This window comes from Coregonus clupeaformis, unplaced genomic scaffold (genome assembly GCF_020615455.1).
Source record: "Coregonus clupeaformis isolate EN_2021a unplaced genomic scaffold, ASM2061545v1 scaf0072, whole genome shotgun sequence".
Lineage (NCBI taxonomy): Eukaryota > Metazoa > Chordata > Actinopteri > Salmoniformes > Salmonidae > Coregonus > Coregonus clupeaformis.
The window spans coordinates 183,486-204,320 of record NW_025533527.1 but is presented as its reverse complement, the minus strand read 5'-3'; the positions used below and the strand labels follow the sequence as shown (position 1 = coordinate 204,320).

Genomic DNA, 20,835 nt, shown 5'->3' with positions numbered 1-20,835 from the left:
CAAGGAAAAACCAGACTGTCCTGAAGTGTGGCATTTTTTTTATCAGCCATGTGCATTGAGGATAGTATCAGAACCATACCCATGTAAAAGCTTAGTATATTGGAAACCAACTAAGTAAAGGTGTTACTGTTAACTTCACTCTCGAGGGATTTTGATATGCTAATATGATGAAGCTGAGTTCAGTTAATCACTATGAAAGATCAGTATCTTATTGTGGGTTTAAAATGGGCCAGTGTGTTTGGTATGTCTGTTGTTAACGCAGGTTGACATTCCTGATATCAGCAGTCACATTGCTAGCCCTTAGGGTAGCACATCTCAATAGCGCTCCTTGACTGAACTAGAACACCGTCTCCCTCACACTAGACTCAAAGTTATAAATTCAGTTGTTTTTGTGGCAAACTGTCAGAGACAAACAACACAGTTAAGACCTAGCTCTGTCAGTACTGGGGTCCTCAAAATAACCATGAGAAATGTCTTTTTTTTTAAACACTAGCTAGGTTTCCATCCAATTGGTGAGATATTCATGCGAACGTTCTCAAATCTGCATATAAACCATATGCACATTTTCCCACCAGAGATGTTTCCATTAAATTGACTTGTTGCAGATCAAATGCATTTTGCGGTTAAACTCCCATATACCAATTTTCTTTATGGGTTTCCATTGCATTTTCAACTATACTGATGGTTTTCTCACAAAAAATGTTGCGTTATATAGCTAGTGTGCCCACTCTGGTATTGGCATGGGATTGGCACGTGCGCTGTTGGCTAAAGTGCACGTGAAGCCTACATGATGAGATTATTATGGACAAAAGAGCTGACTATAGGAAGCCAAGCATCGATTTATCATGTAACCAGAATAAAACCCTCAATAGTTATTGGAAAGGATCATCAAGCTCATCACCTTGCACTTTCACCACCCTGTGAAGTTCATCATAACTTATTTCATCTGTAGCCTAATAAACTGAGTCGTAGTGGGAGGACCACACAAAATGTCATCACGTGACTCCAAGTTTACTTCGATATGATGGTTAATATATCAATATTTACTCATAAAAGCATTTATTGTATAATTCATTTTACCAACACAAAAATAACCAATCTTGTCTAGTGTATTTTGTTTTGTCAACATTTGGAAAGTTTACGGAAACATTTTCTGTTTCCATCAGGCCTGTCATGACACTGAACAAAATTATAAACGCAACATGTAAAGTGTTGTTTAATGACCAGAGAAAAAAAAAATCACAGACATTTTCCATAAACACAAAAGGCTTGTTTCTCTCAAATTATGTGCACAAATTTGTTTACGTCCCTGTTAGTGAGCATTTTTCCTTTGCATTGTAATCCATCCACCTGAAAGGTGTGGCATATCAAGAAGCTGATTAAACAGCATGATCATTACACAGGTGCACCTTGTGCTGGGGATAATAAAAGGCCACTCGTGCCATTCATCCGCCGCCATCACCTCATATTTCAGCATGATAATGCACAGCCCCATGTCGCAAGGATCTGTACACAATTCCTGGAAGCTGAAAATGTCCCAGTCTTCTATGGCCTGAATACTCACTGGACATGTCACCCATTGAGCATGTTTGGGATGCTCTGGATTGACGTGTACGACAGCGTGTTCCAGTTCCCGCCAATATCCAGCAACTTCGCACAGCCATTGAAGAGGAGTGGGACAACATTCTACAGGCCACAATCAACAGCCTGATCAACTCTATGCGAAGGAGATATGGCAAATGGTGGTCACACCAGATACTGACTGGTTTTTCTGATCCACGCCCCTACCTTTTTTTTAAGGTATCTGTGACCAAGAGATGCATGTCTGTATTCCCAGTCATGTGAAATCCATAGTTTAGGGCCTAATGAATTTTTCAAGTGACTGATTTCCTTATATGAACTATAACTCAGTAAAATCTTTGAAATTGTTGCTTGTTGCGTTTATACTTGCATAAAAAGGTTGGATGGAAACCTGGTTATTGACTCACTTATCACGGCACTACTAATGCAGCATTTGACTGACTGACAGACAATTTACAGTTACAAATGGATTTGTCTGAACTCTGCTGTTATTCTCATCTGTTTCTTCCCAATAGAAATCCTAAAGCCACTGTTCAAAGAACCAACAAGAAAGTGAACAATGACTCAACACTGCGCATACAAAACCTCTCCATCCTGATCCGACAGATCAAGTCCTATTACCAGGTGAGTGTACAGTGATCCCTGAAGCTCTAATGGAAAAATGACAGAGTGCATCTGGTGCTGAGGTCTGGTTCATTGTGCTGATCTGTTAAAGCCATGTGCCTCCTAGCTATTTGGGATCAATGACGTATTTTACTCTGAGGTTTGTCAGCAAGACAAGTTTCAGTGGAGACTGTCTTGTGTACACACACACACACACACACACACACACTTAAGTTTAAACTATCCTATAAACACATACACACACATTGGAAAATAAGTATAAACACACATATTTGAAGATGACTGTGGCTGGTGTGAAGTGGGACGGGGACCTCCATCCAGATGTCACAGAGGCTTCTATAAATGGAAGGGGAGCTGTATGCAGACACGTTAGAAAGGTTTGGAGCTGAAACTCAACACACTGATGTGGTTCTCCGTCTCACGCTTTGACTAATGAAGATCTGGGATATATTTTGGCTTCAGTTTTGTGAAGGCTCTGAACAGTATTAAAAGGGAAACAAAATAAGGAGTTACTTCCCCACTGTAGTAACTTTTAAAAGCTGTCTGCCTGTATTGTCTCTGTTTTGCTGCTCGGCTGATGTTTTTACTGCATTAGATCATATCAGGTTCTTGCATGTGAGAGTAATCTCAGAGCACAGTTAATAATTTCGATTCTGCTCAAGTAATGAGAGACTTCCCATTAATCTGATGGACAGAGGGGATGGGGGCTTCCTGCTGACAAGATCTGGTATACATAATGACTGCAGAGGGGAGGGGCTTTGGTCTTAACATCCTACATGGAAAGCTTATCTAGCAGTCAGCACATCTGTCCAGCAGCTTTTGCCAACCTCGCAGCCGAGAGGGAACACACTTAATACTTCATATAGAGGGCAAAAAAGAATTTCAGCCATGATAATTTGATGTTTCTGCTGAAGGCGTTGCTGCTGGAAGAGATAATTGGTCGTCTCAGTGCATCTTGGCACTCAGAATGATAATCAGGAAGTACGTGAACCAGCATGCACAACATAAACTGCAGGAACGCTTGGAGCTGAAGGTGTGGAAGTTATCAAGCATCACAGTCTCAGTGAAGAGAGGATTTCCCACGGCTATGTCTCTATGGACAGGGACTGTTCCCACCATTCGGCCGTCATTGGTCTTCCTATAGTCATCTGCAGCTCAGCATGTATCATAGCAGCAACTGAAATAAAATCAAATGTTATTCCTCACATGCTTCGTAAAGGACAGGTGTGGACTAACAGGGAAACGCTTACTATGCAGTCTCATTCCTTCATCAACAAATCAAATCATCAAATCAAATTGTATTGGTCACATGCGCAGAACACCACAGGTGTCGACTCTACACTGAAATGCTTACTTACGAGCCCATTCCCACCAGTGCAGAGTTAAAAGGTAAGACAAATATTTGCTAAATACCATATTGAAGAGTGGGATGATGGCCAAAGCTCTGGGCACAGCTTGGTTAACAGACCTACTTGGGTAGAAAGAATGTCAATTTCCTTGGAACATCCAATATAAACATCCCTTGAACATCTCATTAAAACAGGGCCATTGTTTATCGACAGGTCATTAGCCTTGAGAAAGCCCTGCTAGGCCCTCTCAAAATGTATTTCCAAATGATCTGTCACAGAGCCAAGAGCCTTCAGACCCTTAGTAGCCGCTTGTGGTCCCGTGTGGCTCAGTTGGTAGAGCATGGTGCTTGCAATGCCAGGGTTGTGGGTTCGATTCCCACAGGGGACCAGTATGAAAATGTATCCACTCACTACTGTAAGTCGCTCTGGATAAGAGCGTCTGCTAAATGACTAAAATGTTAAGTTAGAACATCAACTCTGAGTGGCCATGGCAAGCTGGAAGCAGTAGCCTCAAAAGCACAATGAAACAATGAACGTGTTGTGCTTCTAGGGTGGGTGTCATCAGTCTTTTCCTGGCCTTCCCTGCCTTTTGTGTTAACCTCATGATTCATTATATATATATTGTCAGCGCAGTGTCCATTTAGATCCTCCTGCCCTTTTGTAGCAAGTCTCTCAATGGTCGTTGAGAGGCTTTACCACCAACAAACAACTACCCAGTTAACTGGAAATGCCTTGTTCCCCTTTGTGTGGACAACAGTGATTCTTGTGGTGTTGTTTTGGTGTTGGAGTAGACATGAGCAGAGCCTTGTCAGTTTGAGATCCACTTGATTACTACTTCATTCACATTCATCAAGGGTTGAGATTTGATGGATGGCCGGCCTTTGGTGTGAATGACAACAGTACTTGACTAAAAGATGGAGTGGACCAGCTGTCAGCAAACACTCTGCTTTGCTTTTCTTCTTTTTCTGTTGTGACTTTCCTACAGTAGGTCATCAGCAATGAGGTTTTTAGCTGATTAGTGAACACCAGTAATTGCTCCACTGAAACAAGGAACAGCTCAGTCTTACGATCTTGGATAATGTGTTTAGAAGCAGAGTGCAAAGTCATTCTCTCAGATTAAAGGTCAATTGCCGGTCAACAGACCCCTTGATGTTAGTGAGGTCTTGACTTGAAGCCTCCTTCAGCACATACTTCTTATTCCTAGGCTCTGGATTACCTACTATCCAGCCTTCAGTTGTTATCTCTGCCCCGACTAAGGTTCACCCTGGTTCTTCAGTGCTGCTAGTTATAAACCTCTATGACTTGCAGGCCTGTTTGAATCTAAACCAGGCTAGTGGATGGGTGGCAGGTAGCCTAGCGGTTAAAGCGTTGGGCCATTAACCGAAAGTCCGCTAGATCGAATTCCCGAGCCGACAAGGTGAAAAATCTGTCTGTGACCTTGAGCAAGTCACTTATCCCTAATTGCTCCAGGGTCGACGTTGATAATTGCAGACCCTGGCCTTGACCCCTCTCTCCGAGGGTGTTTCAGGGGGAGTTGGGATATGCAAAAAACACATTTCCAATTCACACATGCACATAATACACACTTGAACATGCGTGAATTAGGACAAAATAAGCACACACCTAATTATTATTAACAGGCCAGGTCCCAGTCATTCACCACCCACATCCTCTGCTGCTGTTCAAAGTCTAGAAAAGCGCTTGGTTATTGAAGACACATTTTTAAAAAATGTATTTGGTTTTCTTTGCTGTGGTCCCAGTTGTTCATGTTCCTGCTTTTTCATTCATCCATTTTAATCTTGCACGTTCCAGATGGAAATGTTATCAATTCTGTAGGTTCTATTTAATGGAGTTAACGGCAGCATCATACTATAGTGAGCACATGGAAGCGGAGCAGATATGGTGGTGATGTACTAGTGTGTGTAGTTTGGCATTGCTTTGTCTGTCAAGCTTCTGCAGTGTAGCTTCACTCTTTAATATCAGGGTAGGAGGAACATTATTGAGTTACTGATTGTGCTGACTCAGCTCAAAGTCTCCTGCAACTGAACAAACGTACTAATTAACTCTCCTCTTCAGAGCTCAGGCGTCAGGCTAGAGACCTCCACTCCTCTGGGACTACCCCCACCCCATATCCATCCTATTAGTTCACCAGTGTCTGGGACTAGTGGAAAATGACTTTGTGCAGAGGTTGTTAAAGTGGACCGGCCTATATTTCCATAATAATGCCTTTCATATATTTTTTACAGTGTCAGCCCTCATGTATGTACCATGTGTCCCAAGGTTTCTGCTATTGCACTTATAGACTGTCTAGACACACTGATGCTTAAATATGTGTAGGCACTAGTCACGCGATGAAATAGGAAGGTAATAGCATATTGAGAGTTCTGTTGTTGGCATGGATAGGGTGTTACTACAGTATGACGCTGTATTGCGGTGGTGTTTTGTAGGAAGGAGTAATACTCAGGAGTTGTTTCTGTCAGAAGGAATGATTGATTAGAGCCAACGCTTTCCTAGGTGTGACTTTGTAGTATTATGCTAAGAGTGCACTAGATTTTCACTTTAAAATTGCATCGCTTTTTATTTATGAAGTAGGCTAACATTCTTTGTCATGTTCTTTCAGGATCCTCATCACTTAACTGTACATCATATCTTCAGCTAGGCTTTGGTCATTGGGATCAGGGCATGAGGTAATCATTGGTGGATGCATCGCTCACAGGTACTTCACAGTCCACTGAATTCCACTGTGAAGCTGTGATCCTCACCATGTCACTGAGTGCTACCTGGTGATTCATCAAGTCCGAGGCGGGCCAGAAGGGGGTTTTGAGATCTAACTCGTTAACTCTATTTCACACTGGAATTTGTCATTTTACAAACATTCCAAGCTGCATTTTAAGCGAAAATGTGTAGAGTATGTTGGGATTTATTGCATTTTTAGTTTCCTAGTAATGATATTTAGTCATTTGGGGTTTGCCAGTATTGTTGCGATTAGTCCTATTAAGGCCTCTGTTCTTGGTTACTCAATCCAAATGAATGTTAGACCATATTTTAATTTGGTGGTCTCGGGTTGGCATGCATTCAGTACAGAACTGTTTGGAGCTCTCGCCAGCCAAACAACTTCCATGTGCATAGCATCACGTCAAGCTCAAAAACAGACATGACTTATAGGCCTACACTTTTCAGTAGCGATATGAATTGAAGAGTGGACTTGCTGTGTTATGTCACCCTTTAGCACTGCTTTGCTTTGGGGTGTGGTCCTAAGGCAGCAGCTCACTCTGTTTTCACTGCGTTAAGGGGAACAGAGGTCCATTCAGACATAGGGCCTGGTCCTCGGGGCACTGAGCCTCATGTATCATGTGATCCCACCCCCACCCCATGCCCAGTTTAGAAGCCATTGTAGAGGGGTAGGCACACTCACAGTCTGGATCATCTTTGCTATCATCCAAACGTTAAATAATCCTCCACATATGAGGCTTTAATGCATGTGTCTACTCTGAGCCCCAGAGTAGTGGAGCTTGTTTTGGAGGCTCAGGGAGACTGTTCCCTTCTCGGTTGAGGCTGGCTGACCTACACAAAGACTGTGGGCCAGAGGGCTGAGATAGCTAGAGCAGAGCCTAGGGTGGATGTTGTTGTTTTTGTCTTGGACCTCATCATGGAAAGATTTAAAGGAATGTTTGTGTGTGATATGTGTTATTATGGGAAAGCTTCAAGCTGGAGGTTATCTTTCTTTCTTTGAATCATCACCATCATCGGCAATCCACAACATTTATTTCATTTGGGAACCTCGTAATCCGCAAGTGAATTCTTACATAGCATCTGAAACATGAGCGAATCCGTTTATTAGGGCATGTAGGCCTAGTTGTGGCTTGGGGCTAATCTCACATGCTAAGCCTAAATGTACTGTTGATGTCAGAGCTGTGCCGATAGCTGGTAAACACGCATCATCCCCAACGGCCTCGCAGTGTTGTCCTGGGTTGCTTGTTTATTTTTGAGGCCATAAAGATATGATTGAAGCTAGATTCTACTTTCTTTACTGTGTTTTGGCAGTGATATACACTGAAAAGTGTAGGCCTATAAATCATGTCTGTTTTTGAGCTTGACGTGACGTGTGTGTATGTATGTATGTATGTATATACACACACGTCACGTCAAGCTCAAAAACAGACATGACTTATAGGCCTACACTTTTCAGTGTATATCAATGCCAAAACACAGTAAAGAAAGTAGAATCTAGCTTCAATCATATCTTTATAGCCTCTGAAAAATAAACAAGCAACACAGGACAACACTGTGAGGCCGTTGGGGATATATATATATACAGTGGGGAGAACAAGTATTTGATACACTGCCGATTTTGCAGGTTTTCCTACTTACAAAGCATGTAGAGGTCTGTAATTTTTATCATAGGTACACTTCAACTGCGAGAGACGGTATCTAAAACAAAAATCCAGAAAATCACATTGTATGATTTTTAAGTAATTAATTTGCATTTTATTGCATGACAAAAGTATTTGATCACCTACCAACCAGTAAGAATTCCGGCTCTCACAGACCTGTGAGTTTTTCTTTAAGATGCCCTCCTTTTCTCCACTCATTACCTGTATTAACTGCACCTGTTTGAACTCGTTACCTGTATAAAAGACACCTGTCCACACACTCAATCAAACAGACTCCATCCTCTCCACAATGGCCAAGACCAGAGAGCTGTGTAAGGACATCAGAGATAAAAGTGTAGACCTGCACAAGGCTGGGATGGGCTACAGGGCAATAGGCAAGCAGCTTGGTGAGAAGGCAACAACTGTTGGCGCAATTATTAGAAAAGGGAAGAAGTTCAAGATGACGGTCAATCACCCTCGGTCTGGGGCTCCATGCAAGATCTCACCTCGTGGGGCATCAATGATCATGAGGAAGGTGAGGGATCAGCCCCAAACTACACGGCAGGACCTGGTCAATGACCTGAAGAGAGCTGGGACCACAGTCTCAAAGAAAACCATTAGTAACACACTACGCCGTCATGGATTAAAATCCTGCAGCGCACGCAAGGTCCCCCTGCTCAAGCCAGTGCATGTCCAGGCCCGTCTGAAGTTTGCCAATGACCATCTGGATGATCCAGAGGTAGAATGGGAGAAGGTCTTGTGGTCTGATGAGACAAAAATATAGCTTTTTGGTCTAAACTCCACTCGCCGTGTTTGGAGGAAGAAGAAGGATGAGTACAACCCCAAGAACACCATCCCAACCGTGAAGCATGGAGGTGGAAACGTCATTCTTTGGGGATGCTTTTCTGCAAAGGGGACAGGACGACTGCACCGTATTGAGGGGAGGATGGATGGGGCCATGTATTGCGAGATCTTGGCCAACAACCTCCTTCCCTCAGTAAGAGCATTGAAGATGGGTCGTGGCTGGGTCTTCCAGCATGACAACGACCCCGAAACACACAGCCAGGGCAATAAGGAGTGCCTCCGTAAGAAGCATCTCAAGGTCCTGGAGTGGCCTAGCCAGTCTCCAGACCTGAACCCAATAGAAAATCTTTGGAGGGAGCGGAAAGTCTGTATTGCCCAGTGACAGCCATGAAACCTGAAGGATCTGGAGAAGGTCTGTATGGAGGAGTGGGCCAAAATCCCTGCTGCAGTGTGTGCAAACCTGGTCAAGACCTACAGGAAACGTATGATCTCTGTAATTGCAAACAAAGGTTTCTGTACCAAATATTAAGTTCTGCTTTTCTGATGTATCAAATACTTATGTCATGCAATAAAATGCTAATTAATTACTTAAAAATCATACAATGTGATTTTCTGGATTTTTGTTTTAGATTCCGTCTCTCACAGTTGAAGTGTACCTATGATAAAAAATTACAGACCTCTGCATGCTTTGTAAGTAGGAAAACCTGCAAAATCGGCAGTGTATCAAATACTTGTTCTCCCCACTGTATATACACAGTGAGGGGAAAAAAGTATTTGATCCCCTGCTGATTTTGTACGTTTGCCCACAGACAAAGAAATGATCCGTCTATCATTTTAATGGTAGGTTTATTTGAACAGTGAGAGACAGAATAACAACAAAAAAATCCAGAAAAACACATGTCAAAAATGTTATAAATTGATTTGCATTTCAATGAGGGAAATAAATATTTGAACCCCTCTCAATCAGAAAGATTTCTGGCTCCCATGTGTCTTTTATACAGGTAACGAGGGAGTGCTCTTAAAGGGAGTGCTCCTAATCTCAGTTTGTTACCTGTATAAAAGACACCTGTCCACAGAAGCAATCAATCAATCAGATTCCAAACTCGCCACCATAGCCAAGACCAAAGAGCTCTCCAAGGATGTCAGGGACAAGATTGTAGACCTACACAAGGCTGGAATGGGCTACAAGACAATCGCCAAGCAGATTGGTGAGAAGGTGACAACAGTTGGTGTGATTATTCGCAAATGGAAGAAACACAATAGACTGTCAATCTCCCTCGGCCTGGAGCTCCATGCAAGATCTCACCTTGTGGAGTTGCAATGATCATGAGAACGGTGAGGAATCAGCCCAGAACTACACGGGAGGATCTTGTCAATGATCTCAAGGCAGCTGGGACCATAGTCACCAAGAAAACAATTGGTAACACACTACGCCGTGAAGGACTGAAATCCTGCAGCGCCCGCCAGGTCCCCCTGCTCAAGAAAGCACATATACAGGGCCGTCTGAAGTTTGCCAATGAACATCTGAATGATTCAGAGGAGAACTGGGTGAAAGTGTTGTGGTCAGATGAGACCAAAATGGAGCTCTTTGGCATCAACTCAACTCGCCGTGTTTGGAGGAGGAGGAATGCTGCCTTTGACCCCAAGAACACCATCCCCACCGTCAAAGATGGAGGTGGAAACATTATGCTTTGTGGGTGTTTTTCTGCTAAGGGGACAGGACAACTTCACCACATCAAAGGGACGATGGACGGGGCCATGTACCGTCAAATCTTGGGTGAGAACCTCCTTCCCTCAGCCAGGGCATTGAAAAATGGGTTGTGGATGGGTATTCCAGCATGACAATGACCCAAAACACACGGCCAAGGCAACAAAGGAGTGGCTCAAGAAGAAGCACATTAAGGTCCTGGAGTGGCCTAGCCAGTCTCCAGACCGTAATCCCATAGAAAATCTGTGGAGGGAGCTGAAGGTTCGAGTTGCCAAACGTCAGCCTCGAAACCTTAATAACTTGGAGAAGATCTGCAAAGAGGAGTGGAACAAAATCCCTCCTGAGATGTGTGCAAATCTGGTGGCCAACTACAAGAAACGTCTGACCTCTGATTGCCAACAAGGGTTTTTCCACCAAGTACTAAGTCATATTTTGCAGAGGGGTCAAATACTTATTTCCCTCTTTAAAATGCAAATCAATTTATAACATTTTTGACATGCGTTTTCTGGATTTCTTTTTTGTTATTCTGTCTCTCACTGTTCAAAAAAACCTACCAATAAAATTATAGACTGATCATGTCTTTGTCAGTGGGCAAACGTACAAAATCAGCAGGGGATCAAATACTTTTTTCCCTCACTGTGTATATATATATATATATATATATATATAGACCAGTCTAGACCGTAGGATTGTATGGAGAATGTGATTTTTATGGCTAAGTAGAGTTGGATTTTACAGCTCATGGCATCATGTTCATCCCTCTAAAAAGAGATGGTCTGTGACCTCACCGTGTTCAGGGAAATTATAATTGTATGATCTATCATGAGTACTGACCCTGTCTTAATATAGCCTAATATATAGCCCAATGAAAGAAGTGTTTTAATTAAATTATACGCAGCAGAAGAGCTTGGAGAGTGTTCTAGTTTGACTGGTCCACGGGTTGATAACTGGGGCAGTCACCCCTCTGTCGCCTCCTTCTAAACAAACCCCCCTCGTTGAGCACCACCAGATCTCTAAAAGGCCTGGAGAACTCAGTAAACACTCAAACTGGCAGGCCTGGAGTACCCTTCAGTTAACACTCAAACTGGCATGGCTGGAGTACACTCAGTTAACACTCAAACTGGCAGGCCTGGAGTACTCTCAGTAAACACTCAAACTGGCAGGCCTGGAGTACCCTTCAGTTAACACTCAAACTGGCAGGCCTGGAGTACCCTTCAGTTAACACTCAAACTGGCATGGCTGGAGTACCCTTCAGTTAACACTCAAACTGGCAGGCCTGGAGTACCCTTCAGTTAACACTCAAACTGGCAGGCCTGGAGTACCCTTCAGTTAACACTCAAACTGGCAGGCCTGGAGTACCCTTCAGTTAACACTCAAACTGGCATGGCTGGAGTACACTCAGTTAACACTCAAACTGGCAGGCCTGGAGTACTCTCAGTTAACACTCAAACTGGCAGGCCTGGAGTACTCTCAGTTAACACTCAAACTGGCAGGCCTGGAGTACTCTCAGGTAACACTCAAACTGGCAGGCCTGGAGTGCTCTCAGTTAACACTCAAACTGGCAGGCCTGGAGTACTCTCAGTTAACACTCAAACTGGCAGGCCTGGAGTACTCTCAGTTAACACTCAAACTGGCAGGCCTGGAGTACTCTCAGTTAACACTCAAACTGCACCCTATGTTGTTTAGGTTTCTACTGTATGCAAGAGAGAGGCCTATTTTTGACTGAGAGTAAGTGATCCATCACCATGACCTGCTTTACTACAGAAGTGTTTTAATTTAGCCAAAGATGACAAGAGTTCGGTACTCTAGCACCTTGAGCTACACCACTGTTTCTATCTATAGTAAGTGTTCTCATGACATTACAGCCACTTCAGCAGATGCACTTATCCATAGCGACTTACACTTAAGTTGTCTTAGTGAGCATGCATGGAAGAGCAGCACAATTCAAGCTTCATTTAGATTAAAGTAGAGAGAACAGAGCTTTATTTTGTAAGAGGGGCGAGGCGCTGTTGGCAACTGCTAGAAGATGCCTGTCTCTGTGAGTGGTAGGGCAGGTTCCAGACCCTACGGGAGGGGAGTGTGGGCCGAGCCTGTGCCAGTGGAGGTGCCTCCATCTTGGGCATGAGCAGCAGCCCCCTCTGCAGCCGCAGGGCGCCATACTAAAACCACTCTAACTGATCGCTCTTGAGAACAAAGGGAGGACCGGACTAATGGCCATGTACTCCCCTCCTTTACATGCATGAGTTCTGTCCACCTGGCTAGGTCCTTGACAGTCATTTGGTCAGCTGGTGCTACTAGTGAATGTGACAGCAGATTGATGCGTTGATGAGAGGTCTGTCATTTATCCAAATCGGCACTAAAACTATGATCTCTTGGAAATTACAGTAACTTAGGGCCAGGATTTAATTCTTAACTACATTAGCAGATCTGATGTAACCAAGCACAGTAGTGACCATGTTTTATGCCACTATTCACACAGGGAGGTATTCTGAATTATTTGCTCTGAACTCATTCAATTAGATAATAATTTAAGCGAAAGACCGAGTTGTGCTTATCTCAACTCTGAATCCACAGTACAGTCTAAAGGTATTCATTATGCTCCTGCTTTTCTTGAAATCCTCAACATTAGGAGAGCTTTTCTTGCATTGATTTAACACTATACAGATCTGTTACGTATGGTGTTAAGTTGTGTGAGTCTATGGTGTGGAACTAACTAGCTGGTGCTCAGGTGAGAAAGAGGAAGGCTGCTGTGGTGCAGCTTGTTTCCATTGTGTTGCTTTCTGGAGTTGCAGTCTCTCTCTCGCCCTCTTTCCTCTCTCTCGCCCTCTCTTTCCTCTCTCTTGCCCCCTCTTTCCTCTCTCTCTCCCTCTCTTTCCTCTCTCCCTCTCTTTCCTCTCTCTCTCGCCCTCTCTTTCCTCTCTCTCTCTCTCTCTCTCTCTCTCTCTCTCTCTCTCCCTCTTTCCTCTCTCCCTCTCTTTCCTTGCTCTCACCCTCTTTTTCCTCTCTCTCCATCTTTTTCCCCTCTTTCTCCCTCTCTCCTCTCTGTGTGTCGTCTTCTGCTGACCAGCTTAAGCCCCTCTGCAGATTCATAATCACAGCATGTTTGCACTGTACAGTAGAGGATTGAAGTCTGCAGTGCTATGCCCAGAAGTGTGTGCGAGCGAGAGAGACACCCAGCGAAGATTCACCCGGCTGGGGAGAATAAACCCTGTTGTCGTTGCTATGGTAATCAGCTCTGTGTGCATATACAGAATGGTTGTGATTCAAGCATTCCGAGTTCTTAAGCAAGCAAGCGACCATCTTCCCCCTCTTCTCTTCTTCCTCCCCAACACACACACACAGGCGCACTCTCACTCTGATGCACAATTGCCCCCCTGTTTTAGTGGTGCTGGTAGCGGAACCTGGGGAGTTGGGGGTAGTGAGCTGCTTAGACAGACAGAAACACAGCAGTCTCAGAGAACCTCCCCTCCCTCTCTCCTTCCATCCTTTCCTACAGCTGGTTCCTGGGGCTGGGGCTCCACACAGCCAGGGCACACTGTGTTGGAGCCCAGCCCAGTCCAGCCCAGCCCCGGTGAGGAAGAGAAGGGAGGAGGTAGATCAGCATAAAAGCGCTTAGAGACGGGCCGCGCTAAATGGCAATTGAACCATGAGAAAATCTGCCTACTGTGAGACCAGCGGTCCCAGTTGTTGTCAGCTCGAATGTTGTAATTAAAACATACCTGCCCCTCAACAAAACCCATCCCAGTGCCCAACCCAACCTGGTGCGGGGGAGGGGGGGGCTGCCTAGCGTTGAGGGGGTTGGGGCAGGTAGCCTAGCGTTGGGGGGGTTGGGGAAGGTAGCCTAGCGTTGGGGGTTGGGGAAGGTAGCCTAGCGTTGGGGGGGTTGGGGAAGGTAGCCTAGCGTTGGGGGGTTGGGGAAGGTAGCCTAGCGTTGGGGGGTTGGGGAAGGTAGCCTAGCGTTGGGGGTTGGGGAAGGTAGCCTAGCGTTGGGGGGTTGGGGAAGGTAGCCCTAGCGTTGGGGGGTTGGGGAAGGTAGCCCTAGCGTTGGGGGGGTTTGGGGCAGGTAGCCTAGCGTTGGGGGGGTTGGGGCAGGTAGCCTAGCGTTGGGGGGTTGGGGCAGGTAGCCTAGCGTTGGGGGGTTGGGGCCGGTAGCCTGGCGTTGTGGGGGTTGGGGCCGGTAGCCTAGCGTTGGGGGGTTTGGGGCAGGTAGCCTAGCGTTGGGGGGGTTGGGGCAGGTAGCCTAGCAGTTAGGAGCATTGGGCCAGTAACCGAAAGGTCGCTGGTTCGAATCCCCAAACTGGCAAGGTGGAAAAATCTGCCATTCTGCCCTTGAGCAAGGCAGTTAATTCCCAACAACAACTGCTCCCTGGGCGCCGATGACATGGACATCGATTTAAGGCATTTAACTTAACCCTAATTGCTCCTGTAAATCGCTTGTGTAAGGGTCTGCTAAATGACTAAAATGTAAATGTACACTGAACAAAAATATAAACGCAACATGTAAAGTGTTGGTTCCATGTTTCATGAGCTGAAATAAAAGATCCCAGAAATGTTGGACAAAAGGCTTATTTCTCTCAAATTTAGTGCACAAATTTGTTTACATCTTTGTTAGTGAGTAATTCTCCTTTGCCAAGAAAATCCATCCACCTGACAAGTGTGGCATATCAAGAAACTAATTAAACAGCATGATAATTACACAGGTGCATCTTGTGCTGGGGACAATAAAAGGCCACTCTAAAATGTGCAGTTTTTTAACACAACACAATGCCACAGATGTCTCAAGTTTTGAGGGAGCGTGCAATTGTCATGCTGACTGCAGGAATGTTCACCAGAGCTGTTGCCAGAGAATTTAAGGTTCTCTACCATAAGCCGCCTCCAACGTTGTTTTAGAGAATTTGGCAGTACATCCAAGCGGCTCACAACCGCAGACCACGTGTATGGCGTCGTGTGGGCGAGCGGTTTGCTGAAGTTAACATTATGAACGGAGTGCCCCATGGTGGGGTTATGGTATGGGCAGGCATAAGCTACGGACAATGAACACAATTACATTTTATCGATGGCAATTTGAATGCACAGAGATATCGTGACTAGATCCTGAGGCCCAATGTCATGTTATTCATCCACCACATCCTCATGTTTCAGCATGGTAATGCACGGCCCCATGTCACAAGGATCTGTACACAATTCCTGGAAGCTGAAAATGTCCCAGTTCTTCCATGATCTGCATACTCACCAGACATGTCACCCATTTAGCATGTTTGGAATGCTCTGGGCCGACGTGTACGACAGCGTGTTCCAGTTCCCGCCAATATCCAACAACTTCGCACAGCCATTGAAGAGGAGTGGGGCCAACATTCTACAGGCCACAATCAACAGCCTGATCAACTCTATGCGAAGGAGATGTCGCGCTGCATGAGGCAAATGGTGGTCACACCAGACACTAACTGGTTTTCTGATCCACACCCCTACCTTCATTTTTTATTTTTTACTCCCCAATTTCGTTCCGTGCGACGGTCCAAAACACGATCCTGCCAAGCCACAACAATGTACAACTGGCGACCGACGTCAGCGTCCATACCATGTCAGGAGTACTCACATACTGGCATAATGAGGGTTGTGGATGTTTTGAGCAACTGCTTTTTTTAACACCATGTTATCGCATAAATTAGTTATGTTTTGATGCACTCTAAGAACACTGTTTGATCTGACAACATGGTACTAGAGAACTGAAACTCCAGTAACATACTGTAACGTGACCCAGTTTTGAAGCGCAATGAACTCAGAGCTGATCAGTAATTCAGGAGTAGACCGTGTGAAGAGGAAGTGTAATCTAATTCTATCTCTCTCTCTCTATCTCTCTATCTCTCTATCTCTCTATCTCTCTATCTCTCTATCTCTCTATCTCTCGCTCTCTCGCTCTCTCGCTCTCTCGCTCTCTCTCAATTCAATGGCTTTATTGGCATGGGAAACGTGTGTTAACATTGCCAAAGCAAGTGAAGTAGATAGTAAACAAAAGTGAAATAAACAATAAATATTAACAGTAAACATTACACTCAGAAGTTTCAAAAGAATAAAGACATTTCAAATGTCATATTATGTATATATACAGTGTTGTAACAATGTGCAAATAGTTAAAGTACAAATGGGAAAATAAATAAACATAAATATGGGTTGTATTTACAATGGTGTTTGTTCTTCACTGGTTGCCCTTTTCTTGTGGCAACAGGTCACAAATCTTGCAGCTGTGATGGCACACTGTGGTTTTTCACCTAGTAGATAAGGGAGTTTATCAAATTTGGGTTTGTTTTCGAATTCTTTGTGGATCGCTGTAATCTGAGGGAAATATGTGTCTCTAATATGGTCATACATTTGGCAGGAGGTTAGGAAGTGCAGCTCAGTTTCCACCTCATTTTGTGGGCAGTGTGCACATAGCCTGTCTTCTCTTGAGAGCCAGGTCTGCCTACGGCGGCCTTTCTCAATAGCAAGGCTATGCTCACTGAGTCTGTACATAGTCAAAGCTTTCCTTAAGTTTGGGTCAGTCACAGTGGTCAGGTATTCTGCCACTGTGTACTCTCTGTTTAGGGCCAAATAGCATTCTAGTTTGCTCTGTTTTTTTGTTTGTTCTTTCCAATGTGTCAAGTAATTCTCTTTTTGTTTTCTCATGATTTGGTTGGGTCTAATTCTGTTGTTGTTGTTGTTGTCCTGGGATTGTGTGGGTCTGTTTGTGTTTGTGAACAGAGGCCCAGGACAAGCTTACTTAGGGGACTCTTCTCCAAGTTCATCTCTCTGTAGGTGATGGCTTTGTTATGGAAGGTTTGGGAATCGCTTCCTTTTAAGTGGTTATAGAATTTAACAGCTCTTTTCTGGATTTTGATAATTAGCGGGTATTGGCCTAATTCTGCTCTGCATGCATTATTTGGTGTTTTACGTTGTACACAGAGGATGTTTTTGCAGAATTCTGCATGCAGAGTCTCAATTTGGTGTTTGTCCCATTTTGTGAATTCTTGGTTGGTGAGCGGACCCCAGACCTCAGAACCATAAAGGGCAATGGGTTCTATAACTGATTCAAGTATTTTTAGCCAGATCCTAATTGGTATGTCAAATTGTATGTTCCTTTTGATGGCATAGAAAGCCCTTCTTGCCTTGTCTCTCAGATCGTTCACAGCTTTGTGGAAGTTACCTGTGGCGCTGATGTTTAGGCCGAGGTATGTATAGTTTTTTGTGTGCTCTAGGACAACGGTGTCTAGATGGAATTTGTATTTGTGGTCCTGGCAACTGGACCTTTTTTGGAACACCATTATTTTTGTCTTACTGAGATTTACTGTCAGGGCCCAGGTCAGACAGAATCTGTGCAGAAGATCTAGGTGCTGCTGTAGGCCCTCCTTGGTTGGTGACAGAAGCACCAGATCATCAGCAAACAAAAGACATTTGACTTCAGATTCTAGTAGGGTGAGGCCGGGTGCTGCAGACTGTTCTAGTGCCCTCGCCAATTCGTTGATATATATGTTGAAGAGGGTGGGGCTTAAACTGCATCCCTGTCTCACCCCACGGCCCTGTGGAAAGAAATGTGTGTGTTTTCTGCCAATTTTAACCGCACACTTGTTGTTTGTGTACATGGATTTTATAATGTCGTATGTTTTTCCCCCCAACCCCACTTTCCATCAATTTGTATAGCAGACCCTCATGCCAAATTGAGTCAAAAGCTTTTTTTGAAATCAACAAAGCATGAGAAGACTTTGCCTTTGTTTTGGTTTGTTTGTTTGTCAATTAGGGTGTGCAGGGTGAATACGTGGTCTGTCGTACGGTAATTTGGTAAAAAGCCAATTTGACATTTGCTCAGTACATTGTTTTCACTGAGGAAATGAACTAGTCTGCTGTTAATGATAATGCAGAGGATTTTCCCAAGGTTGCTGTTGACGCATATCCCACGGTAGTTATTGGGGTCAAATTTGTCTCCACTTTTGTGGATTGGGGTGATCAGTCCTTGGTTCCAAATATTGGGGAAGATGCCAGAGCTAAGGATGATGTTAAAGAGTTTAAGCATAGCTAATTGAAATTTGTGGTCTGTATATTTTATCATTTCATTGAGGATACCATCAACACCACAGGACTTTTTGGGTTGGAGGGTTTGTATTTTGTCCTGTAGTTCATTCAATGTAATTGGAGAATCCAGTGGGTTCTGGTAGTCTTTAATAGTTGATTCTAAGATTTGCATTTGATCATGTATATTTTTTTGCTGTTTGTTCTCTGTTATAGGGCCAAAAAGATTGGAGAAGTCTCTCTCTCTCTCTCTCGACACATCTGCTTAACCTGTTTTACAGATTGACTATTTTCTCACCATGAATATTAAGTGGCAGATGTGAGGCAGATACTGAGAGTGCTGTTTTTGTTGCCTGTTTGCCTGGCGGTCTGCCACTCTGGGTGATAGGGAGGCTTTTCCATTTCAAAGAGTTGCAGTATTTCTGCCACCCCATTCTCATTATACCAGATCAACATAACACCCCACAGTGTGGTTCCCGTTCCTGTCTGTTTCCATCATGTTTTATGCATGAGATATGGGCTGTAAGCTCTTGTTATCATGGGCTAATCCAACCTCCATATTATAACACACAAACACTTATTTCAATATGCAAACTGTGTTTTAGCATTGATTCAGCCTCTGTGATTCAGCAGTTAGTCCTATGCTGTTGGCCAATCTGTACACGCCTCCCCCTTCTCCTTTACGTAGAATCCAACCCCCCACTTCAAGCAGTCAGGGGATTTAAAGAGTGTTTCACTTTTTCATAAATCCTAACAAACAGGAATACACTTGATCCTATAGCATGAATCTGAGGCTTTCCATTCCCTGTGTTTTCCCTCCATGAAATAGGAGATTCTTAACCCAAATAGAGAGGGGGTAACATTGAGAGCATATGCGGTGGGTAGACTGGGTAACGATTACTCAGGCTTTTGATGCAGTGCCTGACGGTGCTATGTGTTTGGACTGCAAACGTGCCTGCCGAGTGGGACAGGTATGTGTGTGTGTGTGTGTGTGTGTGTGTGTGTCAGGGAGGGGGAGGCAGCAGCTAGAAAAGGGACAGGTGTTGGGCAGAGTCGAGAAATAAGAGTGTTTGTATGTATTCCTCTGTGGGTTCCTAACTATCCAAGGCCACAGTTGCTGTCTTGGGATCTGACTCAGCAGTCAACACCTTATGCCACATGGGTGACCTGTGCTTCTCACTTTAAAATGCATTGTGGTGGGATAGCGTTTGATGATGAGAAATCACATGCTATTCTACCCTATCTATTCTATTCTGGAAGCATGGACAAATGTGAAGGTACTCCCTTCCTGCGGGGTTAGCCATATAATCATCCTCCCACCATTCACCAGCACAGCAGAGCAGCAGCTAGTCCACACTGACGCTCTTATCCTGACTGACACATAAAACCATGGCAACCATGTTACATTCTCTTTGTGTAACCCCTGGAAACGTATGACCTTCAGAACCCTCTGACCTTCCGTCCCTGGGCACCTGCTAGTGTGACAGGCATCATCCGTATTTTGTCCACGTGTGTCTGTTTTTCCTCATGTCATGTCATACACATATTAAGGTCTACAACCGGACATCTCTCTCAACACAGACAAGCTTATTAATGACCAGATGTGATTGCCTTGACACCAGTGGTAGCAATGTGTTACAAAAACATTGTGTACCTTCTGGCAATAAAAAGCCCAAACTGAAAGGGTTTGTTATCCTTCACCATGAGGTAATGGCATCAATAATGTGGTTTTCCAAAATCTCATGTTAAATAATAATATGCTTATTTTTCATTGCATCAGTGAGAAGAGTACATAGACATTTCAAAGAGGGTTACATAAGGTGTATGTGGAGTTTGCCTCACTGGGCATTAAATATTGAAGGTAATAGCCCTCATGTCCTTTATGCTTGAAAAACAACTCTTTCAATTTGGCCACAGAAGTCTCTGAAGAGGACTCAAATTAAGATTCACTAGATTCACTATGTTTCTAAATGTTATGACCGGTAGTTGGAGAAATATTGATATAGGCCCTAGTCCAGTATCTTGGTGTTAGTTTAATCGTTAGACACAGATACACCAACCCAAGCTCTCCGGATGTAATGTGAGCTGGACAGATGATGTCAGGCCACTGCCCCACATATAATTGAATGGTTACTTTGGGTTGGAGTTCTTTGGCTCAAGGCCCAACACAGGCTTAAATTGCTATCCACACACAGTAAGCATGGTCATTATCAAAGGCCTTGGTTCTGTTCCAAACAGCCAGTCAGTCCGGCTGTCTGTTAGAGATTAGACACAGGCCCTAGAGCAGTGGGTCAAACCAGCACTGCCCACTAGTCTCATACCAGTCCCACAAGTCCAACAGACTTCTCCATTACTG

General features: G+C 44.2%; 1 protein-coding gene across 5 annotated transcripts in view; it reads left to right on the top strand.

Annotated features, from left to right (window-relative positions):
• Window positions 1-20,835, top strand: part of LOC121553629 (girdin) — an 80,776-nt gene that overhangs the window by 12,108 nt on the left and 47,833 nt on the right. For all 5 annotated transcript variants that reach the window (XM_045213018.1, XM_045213017.1, XM_041866888.2 and 2 more), the window contains exon 3: window positions 2,097-2,205. In XM_045213018.1, the coding sequence (XP_045068953.1) occupies window positions 2,097-2,205 (109 nt within the window). The remainder of the gene's footprint in view (window positions 1-2,096; window positions 2,206-20,835) is intronic.